At 44.2% G+C, this 19,142-nt stretch overlaps 1 protein-coding gene across 2 annotated transcripts in view; it reads right to left on the bottom strand.

Moving 5' to 3' along the window:
* EXD3 (exonuclease 3'-5' domain containing 3) overlaps positions 1–19,142 on the bottom strand; it is a 2,383,304-nt gene that overhangs the window by 1,343,747 nt on the left and 1,020,415 nt on the right. For both annotated transcript variants that reach the window (XM_078642091.1, XM_078642090.1), the window contains exon 11: positions 7,283–7,321. In XM_078642091.1, the coding sequence (XP_078498217.1) occupies positions 7,283–7,321 (39 nt within the window). The remainder of the gene's footprint in view (positions 1–7,282; positions 7,322–19,142) is intronic.

The following is a 19,142-nucleotide window of genomic DNA, read 5'->3' on the forward strand; positions in this document are numbered from 1 at the left end:
TAAATGCAGTCAAACTACTCCCCCCAAAAGTTTTTAAGGCCTTGACTCTGGCTCATAAGGCACTTTTTGGCTCGGGAGCTAAATATCTTCAACGCAGGCTTGCGTTTTATCGCCCGGCCCGATCTCTGCGATCTGAATCCCTGTTTCTTGCGGTGGTTCCCCGAGTAAAGAGGGCCCGCATTGGAGGGCGGTCTTTTAGGCTGAGGGCACCACAGCTCTGGAACGCCCTGCCATTGGCTTTACGCTGCACCTCTAATCTGCTGTCCTTTAGGAAGGGCCTTAAAACCTGGCTTTTCACCCTCTAGTATGTTCCCTCCTGTGTCTGTGATGTTTTATTTTTCTGTGTTATGTTTTTCTTCTTATGAGCTGCCAATAAAAGCGCCGGGACACTCCAATGGAGTAGCCGTGCGCTATAGAAAACAAAATTAACATAACATAACAAAAGCAATAGTATCAAATATAAGCACAAAGCAGAAAGACAAGGAGGCCTTGACAAGTTGGAAATCGAACCCTCCTCGGGATGTTTCAAAAGCGAATGGTCGAGAAAAAGTAATGAGGGAAACTCCTTCTAAAAGGTTCACTGTGGAATTGCCGCCGGAGGCAGTTCCATATGTGGTGGTTCTCACTGGCGTGCCACCCCTAGAGGAAGGGACAACTGAAGTCGAATACCAACTAAGGAATAAAGTAATATATTGGCTAAAACAGAATCGCCCTCTCCCCCCACATATAAATGGCAAAATTTTGACTGTTAGACGTCTTCCCTGGCTAGGAGATAGGCAAAAAGATATAAAGGGAGACATAATAGTAATACATTTTAAGGATGAAAGAGCTGTTGGCCACATTATTAATTGGATTCCTCAAAACGGCAGCAATACCATTAACACATGTGACCTGACATACTTTTATCCTAGAACCCCAATGGCCCAGGTAACCAACGTTAGGCCACTGCTTCAACCCATGAGAAATCATAGAGAGCCCTTTTCTCGAAACCAGAATGACTGGTTCAGGCATCCGCAGTCAAATCTTGAAGGTTACCCTAGGCCACTCTGCCATCAGCAACCCAATTACCCTAATTATTCTATTCCATTGTACAATCGTTATGCCGCTTTCACAAGTATGGAGGGAGTCGATTGACTTGATTCAGGGACTCCACTTAAAAATAGTTCTGACAGCTACAAAAGGTCCCAAAGGTCCCATTGATGACCATCGAGCAACATCTCCCAAATGGCATCTTACCTACCCAAAGCCCAAAGCAAGCCTGCTTGAAGGATACAGTAAATGTTCCTGTGACTCTGATCACAGGTCAAAATCACCCTTCTTTAGTTTCCCCCTCCAATCAGGATCACAATCCTAGAATTGATAACAGATTGAAATTAGACAATGGGGAGCTTAAAGGGGATGTGAACAAACATTGTATCTCAGTTTTATTTTTGAATGTGGCAGGGCAGCGTGCTAAAGTGACTAATGATAAATGGATAGATTTTATTCCCAATTTCGACATCATAGCATTACAGGAGACCTGGGCATGTGAGGCGATACATATGGAGGGATTTAAGACCTATTTCTCACCTGCCAAACCTTCTACTTCAGGCAGGGCGAAAGGAGGTCTAACAATCTACGTTTCAAATCTCCTTAATACGACTAAAGTTGTATCTATCAAATTAGACCCAAATTTCCAGATTTTAAGGTTATGCTTTAATAAGGAGAATTTCCTTGTAGTAAACTTTTATAATAATTTAGCAGATCTTGAAGCACTGAATGCGGGAATTCTGATCCAATCCACATTACTAGCTAGCAAGAGAAAAGCTGTTAAAGAGGAGATAATTATTTGGGGGGGGGACTTTAATCTGGGTCCATGTATTTCTGAGGGAAATGGTATCTGTGGCATTGTAGATGAAGCGAGCAACCCAATTACCCCCTTTAGGCATTGCACCTTAGGTAATCTCCTTAATGAAATACTGTTTGATCTAGATTTAGTAATAGCAAACAATGTCAATAAGGAAGATTTGCTACTTATTCCAACATTCCATGGGAGGGGGCATCAAACAGTCATAGACTATATTTTGGTCTCAAATGGCAATATGTTGGCAGAAGCACAAAACAACCTGGCCTTAAATAGAATAAATGGCTATGCCCTGAAATGGGGGAATATAGAGCCTACAGAAATAACAAAGCAAGTAGTAGTAAGGGCTCTCCCTCATTTCACAAAATGTCTTAGTTTGGACGTATCTGATCAAGACATTATTACCAACTTTGAGGCAATCACAAAAATAATAAAAGAGGTGTTGTGGTTTGAAGTAAAGCAAAAACCCAGACAGAAAAAGGGTTTGTTTAACCATGCGTGTACTATTGCTTACACTAATCTAAAAACTGCCCTGAGGAAATCTGTTCGGATCCCACAAGAGGTAAAAGACCTACGGAAGACATACAATCTAGCACTCAAAATGAGGAAAAGGGAATTAAAAAACCAACTTTGGGACCAATTGCATGAAAGCTGCATTTACAAGAACTCGGCTGCTTTCTGGCAAGTGGTCAAATCACCTTTTCTAAATGATAACAACAAGATCCCAAAAATAGAGATAGCAATAGACGAGAAAAACTGGGTCCAACACTTCACCAAGATCTTCTCTCTTAGCCCGGACTCTCAAAACTCAAGGGACTCCAGACCCAATGACATATCCAGCTCTTACCCTATCGATTTACAGTTTACAACGACGCAAATTGCACAGGCTCTGAAAGTTAGCAAAAATGGGAAGGCGCCGGGTCCTGATGGCGTCCCAATCGATCTGTTCAAAGCCCAAATGGATCTATGGACCCCCCCTTCTCACCAGAGTCCTGAATGCAACGTGGGTTTACTGGATTCCTGGTCGAGATCCGTGTTAGTTCCCATATTTAAAAAAGGGGACAGAGGGTCTGCTTCTTGCTACCGCCCAATCTCACTCTTAGACTCCCTTGGTAAAGTGGCTGGTCGAGTCATTTTAGAACTGTTACAAGATTGGGCGGAGGAAGGCAGAACCATTTCAGACCTTCAATATGGGTTTCATCAGGGCTTAGGGACTATTGAACAAGCCTTAAACCTCTCCCTCCTGATTGACAAATATGTTGCTATCAAAGGCGGAGACCTTTATATGGTCTATGTGGATTTATCATCTGCGTTCGATTGTGTCTCCCACTCTAAACTTTGGTCCTTGTTGATCAATATGGGGGCACCATCGAACGAAGTAAAGTTCCTGAGAGAACTTTACTCAAACGCCACAGCAAGAGTCCGCTACGGGATTGGGGGAGAGCTGACGGAGGAGTTTCCAGTGGAAAGAGGGGTGAGGCAAGGGTGCGTCTTGGCACCCTTCCTTTTTACCTTGTACACCAATGGGCTGGAAAGTGAGATGTTGAAGGATTGCCAAGACCTCCCAACGGTGGAAAATCGCCCAATTCCCGCACTGCTTTACGGGGATGATACAGTTATATTAGCCCGCACCCCCATCGAATTGCAAAAGAACCTAGATAGATACTCCACGTTTATGGCTAGTCTGGATTTGAAAATAAATATCAGTAAAACCTTTGTCATGAGGGTGGGATCACGTCACAAAAATAAAATGAGGGGGATTTACCTCAATAACGAAAAAATAGCGACTACTGATAAATATTCATGTCTGGGTATAACAATAGACCACAAACTCTCGTGGAAAGCAGCCGTGGAAACCCGAAAACTGCTCTTTTTAAGAACTTCAGCTGCCCTAACAAACTTTGCGAGAAAGCTGGGAAAGAGAGCTCCCCCAGAAATGATCAAGATATATAAAGCCAAATGTCTCTCTGTGGCCCTGTATGGGGCTGGTCTTTGGGGTTTTGTTGCTCTTGATAGCATTCAAGGAATAGAAAATTCCTTTCTAAGGTTTCTTTTAGGAGTCCCTGGTAGTGCGGGCACCTTTGCTTGTCACATTGAGCTAGGTCTTTCATATGTTACGGACCTAGCACAAACTGAACCATTGTTACTGTGGCATAGGATTTGGACCTTAGAGAAGGCAACCTTTACCCAGCTCATTCTTTCTGACTGTTTGAAAATGGATAACGCTAGTAACTCAAGGTGGTTGCGATATATAGCGAGGTTTTTCCACGATTTGGGGTGGGATCAATATTATCTAAATCCCTCTTTAATTCGTGAGGTACCGAGAAAGGTTCTAAAAAAGAAATGCTTGGCCCATCTAGAGAATCTGAGGCTAATGAGCGAGATCACCAAACCCTCTGTTACTCATGCCTTGCTGATACAAGCGGAACCCACTATACAGCCGTAACTCACTTATAACACTACGAGTTATGAGCGATATCTGTTGGTAAGGCTTAGAATGAATTCTATTTACAGATTGGTTGCGTTTCCTACCAGGAATAACTGGGCAAAAGTCCTTCCCCCCTGTCCTTGTGACGGTGTCTCGTCACAATCTACTGCTCATATTTTATTTTTTTGTATTTTTTACCATAAGCTTAGGAAAAAATGGCTTATACCTATATTAAGGAGTGCCGGTTTCATACAATATCGTCCAGCATTGCTTTTTTTACAATTGTTACAGGGTGAGCGGCTGTTTTTTTTAGTGGCAAGTTTCCTTAAATGTCTTGTTCGCCACCGTTTGACTTTAGATCGCCCCCTGTATAATACTGAAACTTGAATTTTAAGACTATAACAAGTAATGCTAAGACTTTTATACGAATTCAATTTGCAGGTTGCCAATTCGTTTAACATTTTATCTTGTAAATATTGTATATTGTTTTTTCTCTCATTTTAAATATTTATTCATGTATGACTTGTTTTGTACGCTTTTATGATTTGCAACCAAAATTGAAATAAAGCAATATTGAATTGAATACTACAATATTATTTTTTAAATGCCTAAGATCAATACACAATCTCAATTTGCCGTTACTACCTCTAGCCACTACAACCGGAGAAATCCACTCCGCAGATTCGATGGGTTCTATGATGTCAGCTTTAACCAATTTATCCAGATCTTTTTCAACATCATCCCTGAGAAGGACAGGAATGTGTCTGACTTTGTGTATTTTCGGGCAAGCATTAGGCTTCAATACAATACGATGCTCAAAATCATTAAGGTTCCCTATGCTCCCATTAAAACCTTGGGGGAACTTCTTCAACATGTCCTTACAGAACAAATGATCCTCATTAAGCACCATGACAGGATCTGGGCTGTTTGGATTGAGAATTATATCTAATTTACCTTGGTCATTCCAGCCTAAAACTGCAGGTCCCTTCTTGGCAACATACAGTTCGGGCTGGACTGTTCCCATGGGGCCCAGGGTCAAGACTGATTTGCATATGGCTGGGTTCAAACAGGATTGGCATGGTGAGCAAAAAAACGATGCATTTAGGCCCAGATCTCTGTACTGGGGTGAATGTATGACATTGTTCTGCATTCTGTCCATTAACTGTAGTTTTTGCATTTGTCACCCCGAGTGGGATGGGTATGCTCAGACGTGAATCCCGTGCTCTCCATGCCACTGGATTCTAAGTTCGACGATGCCCGTAAGGTAAGGGTGCTCGCGAGCAAGCATTTGAAGATTTAAATGACAGTAATGGTAGAGAAGAGAGTCAATGGTATAAAAATCAATTAACAGGCAAATACGACCTGTAGGACATTGTCCAGCTCATCGCCATGGGCAGGAAAATTAGACGCATTCATTGCCGCTTCTCGATGGCTGCAGTATTAAGTCTTCCAAGGTTGAAGTAGTAGAAGACACGGAAATACGATGTGAACAGCGTAGGTCCTACCAGTATTCCGCTTGTCGCCAATCGTAAAGATGCGTCAGACATGGTAATCTTAATTTGAAGTGTTTAATATCGAAAACACTGGTACAGCAGAGAAATGCCTCCGCTCTCTTCTCAGCTCTCCGTCCACAACTCCATCCTCCAGAACTCAAGCTGACGTGGAGGAGTGGAGCGAGGACAGAAAGCAGTAGAGATAGATACAGAATACAATAACAGATACAGAATATAGTAACATAACAATCAAAACATAACAAAAAGTTTACCTGGTGCTGCAGTTTATAGCTAAAGCTTTTAAATCAGCACATTAGTTGAAGCATGACGTCTCAGCGGTTGTAAGCTAGTACTAATCTAAATAAACCCTTTACAGTGAGAAGTGTAGCTTTAGGGTGATGTATTTAGGTGCAATTAATTAGAATTGTAGTAATTCCTTCAAGTACAGTATTTCAAGCATGAAAAGACATTTCTAAAAAGAGGATTCAGACTTAAAGTTGATAATGTTTTGATAATATTAAATATGTTTTCACTACTTATCAATATTTTAACATCTACCAGACTTAACTTTCAAATATTCTTTCCACTAAACATTTCTTTAATACAAACAGTTTATATTAAATAATACATTTTATCTAAGCATTAACTAGTCCTTTTGACCCAAGAATCAGGAACTGATGATACGACATGCTGCTCAACTTCCTTGAAGAGCAAGAATTGGCATTGCCTCTTAGTTTTCGGATTTCAATACCTCATCTAAGTAGGCCTTCCAAGAGCACAACAATACCACAGTCATAGCCAAATCACTGGGTGCTATTCACACTTTACAGCCAAGACCACATCCTCTCTTTCAACCTTCATGGTCTTCTAGGTTTTCAAGGCTACACACTCTTTTTACATCAAGATGCCAGCTTGAGCCTCTGCTTCATTAAAATGCATGCAGATGAAGAGGAGATGCTTCATAGGGAAGAACAAGGCAGATCATCTTGACTCAGCCAAGTATTAGAAGTCCCAGTGACTTTCCCATGGATCAGCAATCTCCTCGCACTTCACTCCACTAACACCAACGGACCCAAGACACCACAGACTCGGTGGTCTGCCACAACCATCTAGGTTGTCTCTGCCCTAGTCAGCGTCCCAAGAACTTCCACAGGATACTGCAAAACTGTGCATGTATCAATATGTGTTCTAATGGTGCAACCCCATTCACCTACACATCTCGAGGAAGTACCCACTTTTGTCAGGCCATAACTGTTAGTCGACCAGTCCACTACATATCATAAATCGTTTTGCGCCTTAAATCTGCCATCTGAAAGACACTTAAGACAGGATTCTCAAGAGTTTGTCAATACCACAGACTATTTCACTCACCAGCCTCAGAGGCCAGTTTATGGTGTATGTTTTCGTTTACAAACTAGCATAATAAAAGTGGGTGGACTGATGATGCTGCCTAGTTTACATATCCCACATAGTGTTTCTTTAACATGAGGCAGAATTTTGGAAATGTCTCAAACTCACCTGGACATGATCTGACCAGTTCTCCTGCGTCATGCTTTTCTGAAAGAAAAAACATTAATAAAGAACTTAAAAAACAAACCACCATGACTGTTTCAGTTAAACATAATTTAAGTGTCAGAACGTTTTGCAATTTCGCCAGCTTGCATAAGAGATAAAAGAAGGTTTCCTGCAAGATGTCCACTGCTGATTTCATATTCATCATCGTCATAATCGACCTCAATGCAATTTATGGAGAGAAACTGGGCACAACATTATACTTGAATTAATATTTCTGTGAAAGAGCAAGGACCAATGGACCAAAATGCAGCTTAGACTTTTTAAAGACACCGAGGATCAGGCACAAATATGTGCCATCTGCTACATGAACGGTTATGATAACTTTAAGGTTAACTTGTCAGCTTTAAAGAGTCAGTACTTACTTGGTGGTTGTAAAGCATCAGTATACAGCCTGTGCTCAGGCAGCTGCAGCCTCTTCAGCAACAAAGTCAGATTGTCTGACAGCGAGGAGCTATAGGACACAGGCAAGTCCACAGACCTCTGGTAGCCACACTGCCGAGATGCTGAGGCTTCAGGGACCAAGTGAATGTGCATTGAAGAGAGGACAATTTCACAGCGGCACAACTGAGGTGAACCTGTTTCCCCGGTCAGGCACTACTTTAGAGACGAGGGAGGGGCTAGAGTTCCTTGATGGGTCACAAATAAGATCTAGAGGTGTTTATATAATATGGTGGAAAGAAATTGTGGTGAGCTTCTGTGCTCATTAAAATCTCTGTCATCGACAGATACATTTCTCTTACTGCACATGCTAGACTGAGTGGCAGGTTACTGGCTCCTGCATCCACATGGGATCACTCATTCTGACAAGTAAAACTTTATTTTGTCCCATTAAACAACATTAGCACCAATCCTAAACTCAAGATATGTCTCGGGACGCCACAATAAACAAAATGGATCGTGTATAACTCAGTTTACTGCTTTTTGGGCTAAGACTGCCCCAAATTCACTTGAAGGGCCCATCCAATGTAGAGAACAGCCAATATAAAATGCTTGCTTAATGATGTCAACTGGAGTTTCGAGTTCTACTGTGACATTTTTCACTCGGTTGCCCATTTAAATGTTTGCAATATCGGGTAGTTTACCCAGACAATCGATGTTTTAAAAGGAAGAGGTGATCCAGCAGCTACTAAAATTATAGCGAGGAAAGCGCAGACAGCATTGGTCAGGCAGCTCGCAACCTGTGACTTCTTCGATGACATTTGTGGTCAGCTCTGGAGTAACACTGTGGGTAGCAGCAAACTAGAAGGCAGAAGCGGTGATTGGGGTTATGGGTATGTGGGACAGCATTCATCAAGCAACAAACATCTGTTTCTCGTGTGCGAATTTCGTCACACATTAATAAGCGAGACTCCTTACCCACTGCCCAAATACTTGATCCATGATAATTAATCATTTCTGATAGCAGCCCAACTGAGACCTGCAAAGCAGAGCACGGCTTATTCACAAGCTGGGCCTCCTTTTTAAGAAGCAAAGAGATGCAGAATCTTCCTGTGAGATGAACCTTGGTGACAGGGAGGCCAACATGAAATTATCAGGTGTAGGCTTATTTATTAATACATACAATGGAAAGGTTATCCTTTGGAAATTAACCCTGGATCCAATGTACCAGACTGGATTCTAGTTCTGAGGGCAGACAACTTTAGTTCCTCTCATTGGAGACCGGTTTTAGATTACTCTTAAATAATAATAATAATAATAATCCTGAGTTTATACAGCGCCTGGTTACACTAGCCAGTGTGTCCCCGTGCCTGTCAGTGGCCTCAGCATCCCAACTTACAGCTTCCGTGACCCCATCCACTAACTAACCCCTAGGGAAAAGAAAGGTTTTTAATTCCTTCCGGAAGGCCACCTCCGAAGTCTCCACACGGATCCTGAGGGGTAAGGTATTCCATCTGCGTGCCGCCAGGAAACCGAAGGATCTACCTCCCATTCTGGCCCTTTTGGTTTTAGGAATCTGCATCAAACCAGCACCCTGCGACCGCAGCAGCCGAGTAGGAGTGTACAATGTGAGCAAGTTGCGCAGAAAACAAGGGCCTTTCCCCTGCGCGATCCTATGGCTAACGCAGAGAGCTTTAAACTGGATGCGCTCCCTAATAGGCAGCCAGTGAAGAATCTCCAGAGCTTTTTTAGAGGCGGATCTCTTAGGTAGCATCAACACCAGTCGGGCGGCAGCATTCTGAATATGCTGTAGTCTCTGAAGACACTTCACATTTGCTCCCAAGTGGAGGACATTCCCATAGTCCAGCCTGGAAGTAACCAAGGCATGGACCAGGGCCCTCCTAGCTGACACGGGGAACAAATCAAGCATCTTTCTAAGACTCCGTAGAATGCCAAAGCAGGTTGCGGCCACACAACTGGTGTGATACTTGAAGGAGATTTTAGAATCGATCCAAATTCCGAGATTTTTAACTTGATGATGGGGTACAGGTAGAGGGCCAAAAGATTGAGGCCACCATTCTGACGTCCAGACAGACGGAGATTTGCCCACAATCAACACCTCCGTTTTGTCCCCGTTCAATCTGAGACAGTTATCAGACATCCATCCATCCAAGTCTTGGAGACAGGATGCAAACCTGCTGGCAGCATGCTCAGTCGGTTGTGTCAAAGCCACAACCCGCTGCGTATCATCTGCATACATCACCACTTCCACTCCATATCGCTCAGTTATTAATGCCACAGGCGCCATATAAAGATTAAAAAGGGTGGGACTCAGACTAGAACCCTGAGGAACCCATTGATTCAAGTCAAAAGCCTCCGACCTGTGGGGCCCTTGCTCAACACGAAAGCTGCGCTCGTGGAGAAAAGAGTCCAGCCAGTCCCATGCGCTCCCTACCACTCCGCCCTTCCTCAGGCACTGTAGCAAGGTGTGATGCGCCACAGTGTCGAACGCGGCACTGAGGTCGAGGAGAATCAGTGCCGCAGTCCGACCCTCATCCACATGTCTCCGCAAGGCCTCTTTAGAGAACAGCAAGGCAGATTCTGTTGAGTGGCAGGCACGAAAACCCGCCTTGTAGGAGCCTATGAGCTTCAATATGTGCTGTAAGTTGTTGATTGACCAATTTTCCAGCTATTTTGGCAAAGTAAGGAAGGAGTGATATTGGCCGCAAATTGCTCAGTTGGGTCATACTAATCTGCGGCTTTTTCTTAAGTGGAAGCACCACAGCCTGTTTCCAGGTTATCGGAACCCTCCCAGATCCAAATGACAGTGTTAGCAGATGGCTTACATAAGGTGCTAAAGCCTCAATATTTCCTCTCAGAATTTTAGCTGGAGCCGGATCTTTAGGTGAGCCAGATTTCACACCTCTAGCTACTTTAATCAGCAGATCCTCATCAGGAACCCTGAACGCCCTTAGGCAGTCATTTCCTATAGGTCCATCCACTGGTGTACCCTCACTACCGGAGCAAGCCCTAGCCTCCTTTGGGAAGGTAGAATAAATATCCTTCACTTTATTATAGAAGAATTCCGCTATTTGATTACAGAATTGCGCAGAGCCCGCCTCCTGTTCCCCAATAGAGGCCAGTGAGGATAGCTCTTTGTAAACCACAAAAAGTTCCTTAGCGGAACAATCTGCCTTGTCAATCCGCTCAGTGTAGTGGGCAGAGCAAATTTTCCTTATCAAGGCACGATACCTTCTGGGGCTGGTTTTATACGCCCTCTCCAGGACTGGGAAGTAGCCCTTTCTCCAGATTCTTTCAAGACGCTTGCATGCCGTCTTAGCCTCCCTTAATTCAGCATTAAACCACACTGCAGACTTAGTTCGCCGCATGGGACCCGTGCTGGACCAGGGAGCCGTTGTATCTAAGGCAAGCTGAATACGCTGGTCCAGGGCTTTACAAGCCCCATCAATTGTTCGACCTAATCCTTCTGGGGGCCCACCCTGCACCAGACTGGTGCAGAAGTTCTCTGGGGAGAACTTCGCCCATTTTCTCTGCCTTTTATTGGTACCTCCTGCTTTCCCAGAGATGTTTCCCTTGGTATACTTAATTTGGAATGGCACCAAAAAATGGTCCGTCCAAACCATCGGCACAGGAGGATCAATTTTAAGGGCTTCCCAGTTGCAGAAAATAGGGTCCAGCAGATGGCCTAAGCGGTGAGTGGGTAGCTCAGATTTTAATACTAATTTCAGAGTTAGCAAATCTTGATGAACCTCTTGGGCCAGGGCATTGGAGTCATCATCGAAATGAAGGTTAAGATCCCCCTAACAGGATGAATTTCTCATACCGCATGGCTGGGCTCAGTATATTATGTATACTTCCAAGAGTCCATACAATTCCCTTAATTTCTTATCGTCTTAAGGGAGCTCTTGTGCATGTGGTGTTTTCTTAACTTACTGTGGGGCGGGGAAAAAACTCAGACCTCGAAGTGAGGCTGTGACCCCTTTCTATACCGACCAAAGTTTAATTATTGGTCAGTGTTCAAACTATTGATACCTGAAGGGCCCGGTGTATGAAAAGACTAGTCGCAAAAAGTAGTTTACAATTTGGGCACAGATTTTTGTGACCAGTTTTTGATTTTGCAAAGCGAACTACGTACTAAAAGGTTACATCGCACAATGACAACCCACACATCTATATCAATTAGGCAGGTCACTATTTCCAACCACCTATGATTGGCTACAAATACAAGGCCAGTGAAGAGCAATAACTTTCTCAAACAAGATTGTTCTTTTATAGCAGCCCAAGTTCCTTAAAGGAACAGGTGCCTTTAAAAAACAGAGATTAATAAAGGTTAAAAAAAAAAAGATTGGGTACACATTAGGGGAAGCAGGTAGAGGTTACTTGGACGAATACCTGCACCCCCGCCCATCCCCAAGGTCACCTGTCATGATTCCCAAAGGAGAATCAGTCCAAAAGGTACAACTTTCACTTTCTAAATCTGATAAAACTTCCATTTGAGAAGTTGGTAACTTTTTAATGGCTTGCTACATATCATTCCAAATCCCAGTTTGTAAAGGGTGCCCGCCCCTTTCACAGTCATTCTTAACTACGATTTAGAATGGGCCCCGAAACCGATTTTGCAAGTCAGAGATGTTGTTCTGGCTCACAAATTGGGTTTAGTACATGGCAAAAAGTGAATCACCGGGTTTTCTACCTCAAAATAGCTTTGGCTCCAAATCTTTACCTGCTGCTAGATAAACCGTGTTTCCATATATGGTTGGAGGGGGATTACAAAGGGTTTCTTTTGGGTCCTTTCCTCTAAGCAGGGAAAACGGCTATAGTGTGAGAGTACTGGTTGGGCTATGCTCCTTATTCCGGGATTCCGACCTTTTAGACACAGAAAGGTACGCTTTCTCAAATGTAATACCAGATTTGTGTGCGTTGCTACATCCTTCACTGAGTCAAGGTAAAGATTTTCCAGGTGACAGATCAGGTTATTCATGCAAACATAATTTGAAAAACAGGTTTCTGATAATGTAAGCACGCTCGGTCTTGTTATATTTGGGATAAGCAGCATCAAGGTCGAGTGACAGGGCCACGCCAGTGAGAGTTATTTACCTTGTGGAATCTTGGTAGTGTGACCCGATCACGGTTCTATCACATATTTATACAAGACATAAGGATGCTATGTGCCCTGGCTCCTACACCCCTCCTCTCCCCAAGGTAATCCGTTTTGGGGTAAAAAAAAAACAAAATTGGGCCCATCATTCTAAAGAAAAAATCTGCATTTGCATGCTGGGCATCTGACGGTGTTGTCTATATCGAAAGGATTGTATAGTTAGAAACAACTTAAAAACACAAGGGTTATTAAGACTTATTTTGTGCCATCCAGATCTTGGGAGCTTGATTCGTAACCATGGTAAAGGATATACCTAGTAATTAATAAAGGGATTATAATAGCCAGTCGTTCACCTTTTTTAACCATGGAATAGGTTTTCTCTCAGGGTAGTAGTATACTGCTTAAATATAATACAGAAGTATACAAAAAAGTAATCGACAAGTTTCGGCACTACATCGACTATACTCCGGTTAAAATGTACACATTTCAACTAAGAGATAGTGACACATGCAAACAGTGCGGGAGAGAGGCAGCTAATTTCCTACATTTGGCATGGGAATGCCCTGACGTCAATCGGTACTGGCATCAGGTATTTAATGCACTGGCACAAATGATCGGATCTCCCCTACAGGTATCACTGGTCACAGCCATAAAGGCTGCATATAACAAATACACGGCACTGGGGTTGTTAATAGCTAAACGCAGAGTCGCCCGTAGATGGGGACTGGGAAGAGCGCCTAATTTCAAATAATGGATCCAAGACCTAATATTTTGTCAGGAACAATCAGTCACTTATGCGGAATTGCCCCCACTTTCTTCCAGACCAAAAGACATATGGAACCCATTGAATATGGTAACTACATCGTTATAAATAAAACGACATGTAACAAGGATGGTCAAGGGAAGCACTAGTGTTATAATTGTAACAATCAAATATTTACATCCACACATCCTTTTTAAAACATTTTTATTTTATTTTATAACGTTTTATAAAGCGTGAACCACCCTCGCATGTATGAACTCAACACTGAGAAGGCATGAGTGGACTGAGAGCTGAAAGGGCCAGAGATAATGATATACTGCTTTGATCAAACCCTGAAATGACTCGAAAGTATGCGGATGATGTCCAAGGATACAATCTGACAGTGAAATGGTATCTGATGTTACTGTAATATGAACATATGTACAGGTAACAATTGTTGTATGTGCGCTGTTATTACGTTATTTGAAATGCAAACAAGCAAATATATATATTTTTTAAAGTAATCAACAAAATGCTTGAAGTAATCTCAGCTACAGGTAATTGCTCGGGCCGCAAACCTGTCCATCATTATTTTGTACATCATGTCACTTCAGTTTGGACCCAGCCATGTGCAAATCAGTCATGATCCTGATTCAACAGAAATAATTCAGCCTGAACTGCCAAGCCACAGGCAATCCAGGACTGGTTTTAACCTTTTTAAGGCTTATCAGTCGTGTGCAAGGGACCCACGTCTTGGAATATCAATCAATCAGGTTTAGAGTGCGCTGTTTATCACCCACGAGGGTATCCAGGTGCGGGGGAGGGAGGGAGCTGCTGCTGCTGAGGGCTACCTGTCAAACAACCAGGTGTTCAGGCCCTTCCTGAAACTCCTGCAGGGTCGAAGATGTTTGAACCTGGAGTGGGAGGTTGTTCCAGGACTTTGCAGATAGGTGAGAGAAAGCGCGGCCACCGCTCCTGCTGTATGACAGGCTGGTGGAAGTTGACTCTGTGGTTGTGGAGGGCCTTGTAGGTGTGGGTGAGAAGTTTGGACTGGCACAGTTTGTTGATGGGGAGCCAGTTTAGTGCTTTGAGGTGGGGGGGTGATGTCGGCTCGCCATGGGAGGGTGAAGATGAGCCTTGCTTCTGCATTTTTAATGGTCTGGAGTCTGTTTAGAAGTCGTGTGTAATGCCCACATAGAGGGCTTTGCCATAGCCAAGGCAGCTGGAAATGAGTGCATGGGTGACTGGGTGTCTGGTTTAGGTGTGGGAGTCATTTGAATATTTTCTTCAACATGTGTAGGATGAGGAAACAGGATGACAAGATAACAAGATGGCGTTTATCGGCTTCCTTATGGCAAGCCTGCTGTTGAGTATGGTGCCTAGGTTCCTTGCGCGGCCTGTGGGTGTGGGACCAAGTTGGGTTGGCCACCAGGAGTCGTTAAAGGGGAGGTATTGTTTTCGAAGATGAGTACCTCAGTTTGTTGATGCTGAGTTTGAGACATATGTTCTGCATCCAGCTGGTGATGCTGGTCCTACACCTATGAACGTTTTTTTTGGTAGTGGTGAGGTCTGAGGACAGGGATAGGACGAGCTGAGTGTCATCAGAGTAAGATATATTAATGTTCATCTCATGGGCTCCGATAAGGGTGGCCAGCGGGGGCATATTTGCGTTTAAAAGGGTGGGGCTGAGATGACCCTTGTTGGATGCTGCAGATGATGTCCTATGGGCCAGACGATAAAGGAGGTAGATGCTCTAGTTTCTACAGGTGAGAAAGAACGAGATCCATTTATGGGATTTTCCTTGGATTACCATCTGGTGGAAACCCTGCAGAAGGGTGTATTGGGGGAAGGTGTTGAAGGTTGAGGAGGATCAGGGCTGCAGTCTGTCCCTTGTCTAGGACAGCCCTGATGTCATTGGTGGCTGCGATCAGAGCGGTTTCCGTGCTGTGATTTGAGCAGAATACTGATGTGGAGGGGCCCAGGAGTTTGCTGGTTTCCAGGTGATTGGTGAGCTGGCTGTTAATTGCTTTCTCCAGGACTTTTGCTAGAAAGGAGAGCAGGGAGATTGGTTGGTAGTTTATGAGTTCTGCCGGGTCTGCAGAGGCTTTTTTTTTAGGAGCAGTTTGACCGCAGCATGCTTTCAACCCGCTGGGAAGATGGCAGAGGTTGTAGTGTAGTTCCTATATTCCCAATAGGCTCTGCTCATTAGAATAATATATCCTTTAGATTTGACGTAGGACTGATGTCTACTAGGTCTTTATTGAATATACTAGACTTAATTGTGAGTGCCAGCTAGCTCAGAGGTCACTAGAAACTTTCTCGAGTAAACAAGAAGGGATTAGTCTCTGACAACCGCATAAACATGATAACTTTGTTTCCCAAGAATAAGAATTGAATCTCTAGAGTCGCGGAAACAATAGATAGTCATTTTACTCAGTCAATCGTGCATGCTTCGTTTCACCAGAGGTGCAGAGAAATAGAGAGACGGGCGTTTTCAATAAAAGGATTTATTGAACAGTCTTCTTTCTCATGCAGAGGAAATGAACTGCTACAATCATAATACTTGTTGCAAAGTACAAGGTGTACAGTACGAAGAGTATTATAAAATAATACTGTAAAAGCATGATATGGTTTCTGACCCATTAAATACATAGAATACATACATTAATAAATAAAGACTAAAAGTACTCAACTGGTGCTTCTAAAATACGCCTACCCTGGTGTACCTAACCTAGGTCTAGTACAAGGGAAGAAGTAAGTGAGGTGTAGCTTAGTTTCAGTATTCTTTGCGAAGAATCTATCCAAGAATGTTCTAAGGGTCTAATCAGCTCTGTACCTTGGTTTAGAATGAAGGAGGTCTGGTATCTCTCTCTCTCTCTCAGGACTCGATTTCCCAACAACCCGCAAGGGTAGCTCGGAAACACTGGAGCTGGATTTCTCGGCAAGAGAAAAGACCGCGTCTCTCTCAGTGCGTCTGCTGGAGGGTTGGCTTCCTTCGGCGAGCTCTGTCGTGTAGGTAGATAGTCGAACTGCTCCAAACCACTGTGTGTTTGCCTGGGCAAGTGTGGTCATATTTATACCTTGAAGGTGCCTAGTTTCAGGTAAGGTTGGACATAATAACGTCATCAAAGACTCAGTTCTTTGAAAACTCCATGAGTTCTTGGATAAATCAATATTCAAGCAAGGGGAAGTCCCTGACTGCCGAAGGCGGGTTTTTCCAAGAAATCGTTGTGGATTTTCAGAACTAGTGGAAGTAGCCATGCGGTATTTGGACTGCATAGGCTAAGTCTAACAAGCATTGGAAATGCAATAGGTCTCGCAGCATTAGAGTTAGTGCTTTTAGAATTGTTTATGGGTTTTTTTTGTAAATCTTTAGCATTTTTGTTTCCTGTAGCCAATGCTAAAGAATTACAAATAAAAAAAGCCATAAACAATTCTAAAAGCTCTAACTCAAATGCTCCGAGACCTATTGCACTGTGTGAGGGTGAGGGGTTGAGGGTGAGAGAGGGTGAGTGAGAGTGAGGGTGAGTGAGAGTGAGGGTGAGGGTGGGTGAGGGTGGGATGGCAACTCCTGCAGACAAGGAGTGAAGGGATGGGAGCGGTGGCTTCGTCCACTGCAGCTGCTCTCTTCCCACGTGACTCGTGTGCTCTGTGAGTGTGCTCCTGCACAATGAGAGAGAGACGCTAGTGCAACCTGCAACCTGACTTGTGCCACGATGCAGGCGAAAATGGTGGCTCTGAATGTCTGCATGACCTACAGCACCATGCAGAAGCCCCCTGTAGGCAGAGCGGCGCATTGCTTTCCGTGCTCATTTACTGCGGCTGAAGTGCATGCCTAATTAATAGAAAGGAAGAGGGGTGCCTTTCCTTGCATAACTTCATAAAGCTCACTAGAAAGCCGTTTGACCGTTTTAAGGATTCTAGTGGCGCAACGTGCCTAGAGGCCACAGTTTAGGCCTTATAACTGCAGTTATGTACAAAGACACAGCACCCGGCGAGAGTGTGCAGCTAGGGAGCAGCACAAACCATAAATACTTCTCTCTATCTAAAACGTTGCCCACATAATCCTGATGAATCTCAAGGGGCATGTAAGAAATTGGAACAGAACTTGTATGTTCGCACTGCCGAGAAACGCCAGAGAGCAACAACTTAATGGCAGCTGAAGGGTTAGTCTGCGTTATTTATTTGTTGCGTGTTTCGTTTAAACAGGATAAATGACCCCAGCGGAGGCGCCGTTCAGCACCAGCGGAGCCCCGAGTCAAACACATGCGAGAATGAACAATTACATTGACAATGCCTATAGCACTCGGAGAGGTGAAACCTATTGGCTTTGCCAAAGCTTGTTTTAAAGGCCGTCATTTTAAAGTCACCCTTGCTTCATTTGGTATTCACTGCCGTCCCCTCCATCACCACCAACTAATGTGGCATGAATGTAAATGTATAGTGCGAGAGAAAGCTACGGGAGGAAGCCATAACTCACGTCGCTGTTTTGACAGAAGCTGTTAACTTTAAGCCTCGCGACAAATAGTTCGCACTGCCGAGAAACGCCAGAGAGCAACAACTTAATGGCAGCTGAAGGGTTAGTCTGCGTTATTTATTTGTTGCGTGTTTCGTTTAAACAGGATAAATGACCCCAGCGGAGGCGCCGTTCAGCACCAGCGGAGCCCCGAGTCAAACACATGCGAGTGTGAGCCATTATAATCAACAGGCGGCATTGTCCCGCCATTTCACCATTACAGGATGAACATTCCACCAAGATAGAAATGCAATAATTTGCCTCAGCAATTTGGATTGCCAGGGGAATGCGTTTCAGTTCAGAGTCGACGCTCAGAAGTACAACGGAGGGAAGAGAGGGGAGGGGGGAGGAGAAATGCGACACGGCGGGAAGGGGCAGGCAGGATGACTCAGGGGAGGGGGCGGAGCGGGGCAGAGCGGCATGTGGGTGTGCCGAGAAACGCCAGAGAGCAACAACTTAATGGCAGCTGAAGGGTTAGTCTGCGTTATTTATTCGTTGCGTGTTTCGTTTAAACAAGATAAATGACCCCAGCGGAGGCGCCGTTCAGCACCAGCGGAGCCCCGAGTCAAACACATGCGAGTGTGAGCCATTATAATCAACAGGCGGCATTGTCCCGCCATTTCACCATTACAGGATGAACATTCCACCAAGATAGAAATGCAATAATTTGCCTCAGCAATTTGGATTGCCAGGGGAATGCGTTTCAGTTCAGAGTCGACGCTCAGAAGTACAACGGAGGGAAGAGAGGGGAGGGGGGAGGAGAAATGCGACACGGCGGGAAGGGGCAGGCAGGATGACTCAGGGGAGGGGGCGGAGCGGGGCAGAGCGGCATGTGGGTGTGAAGAAGCCGGGCCTTTGAAGTGAAGCTAAGCTTCACTTCAAAGGTGTCGGAGGAATGCGGGCGGCTGTGCACGCGCTTTTAAGCTCAATGCACATGCGCATTGAGCTTAAAAGTCACGGGCACTGCAAGGAATCGCCACGATTCCTTGCAAGTTAGATAAAGAGTAGATGAGCCCCTATAGTCTCGCTTGCTCGATGCGCATGCGCA

Source organism: Lissotriton helveticus, chromosome 5_1 (assembly GCF_964261635.1).
Source record: "Lissotriton helveticus chromosome 5_1, aLisHel1.1, whole genome shotgun sequence".
NCBI classification, from domain to species: domain Eukaryota; kingdom Metazoa; phylum Chordata; class Amphibia; order Caudata; family Salamandridae; genus Lissotriton; species Lissotriton helveticus.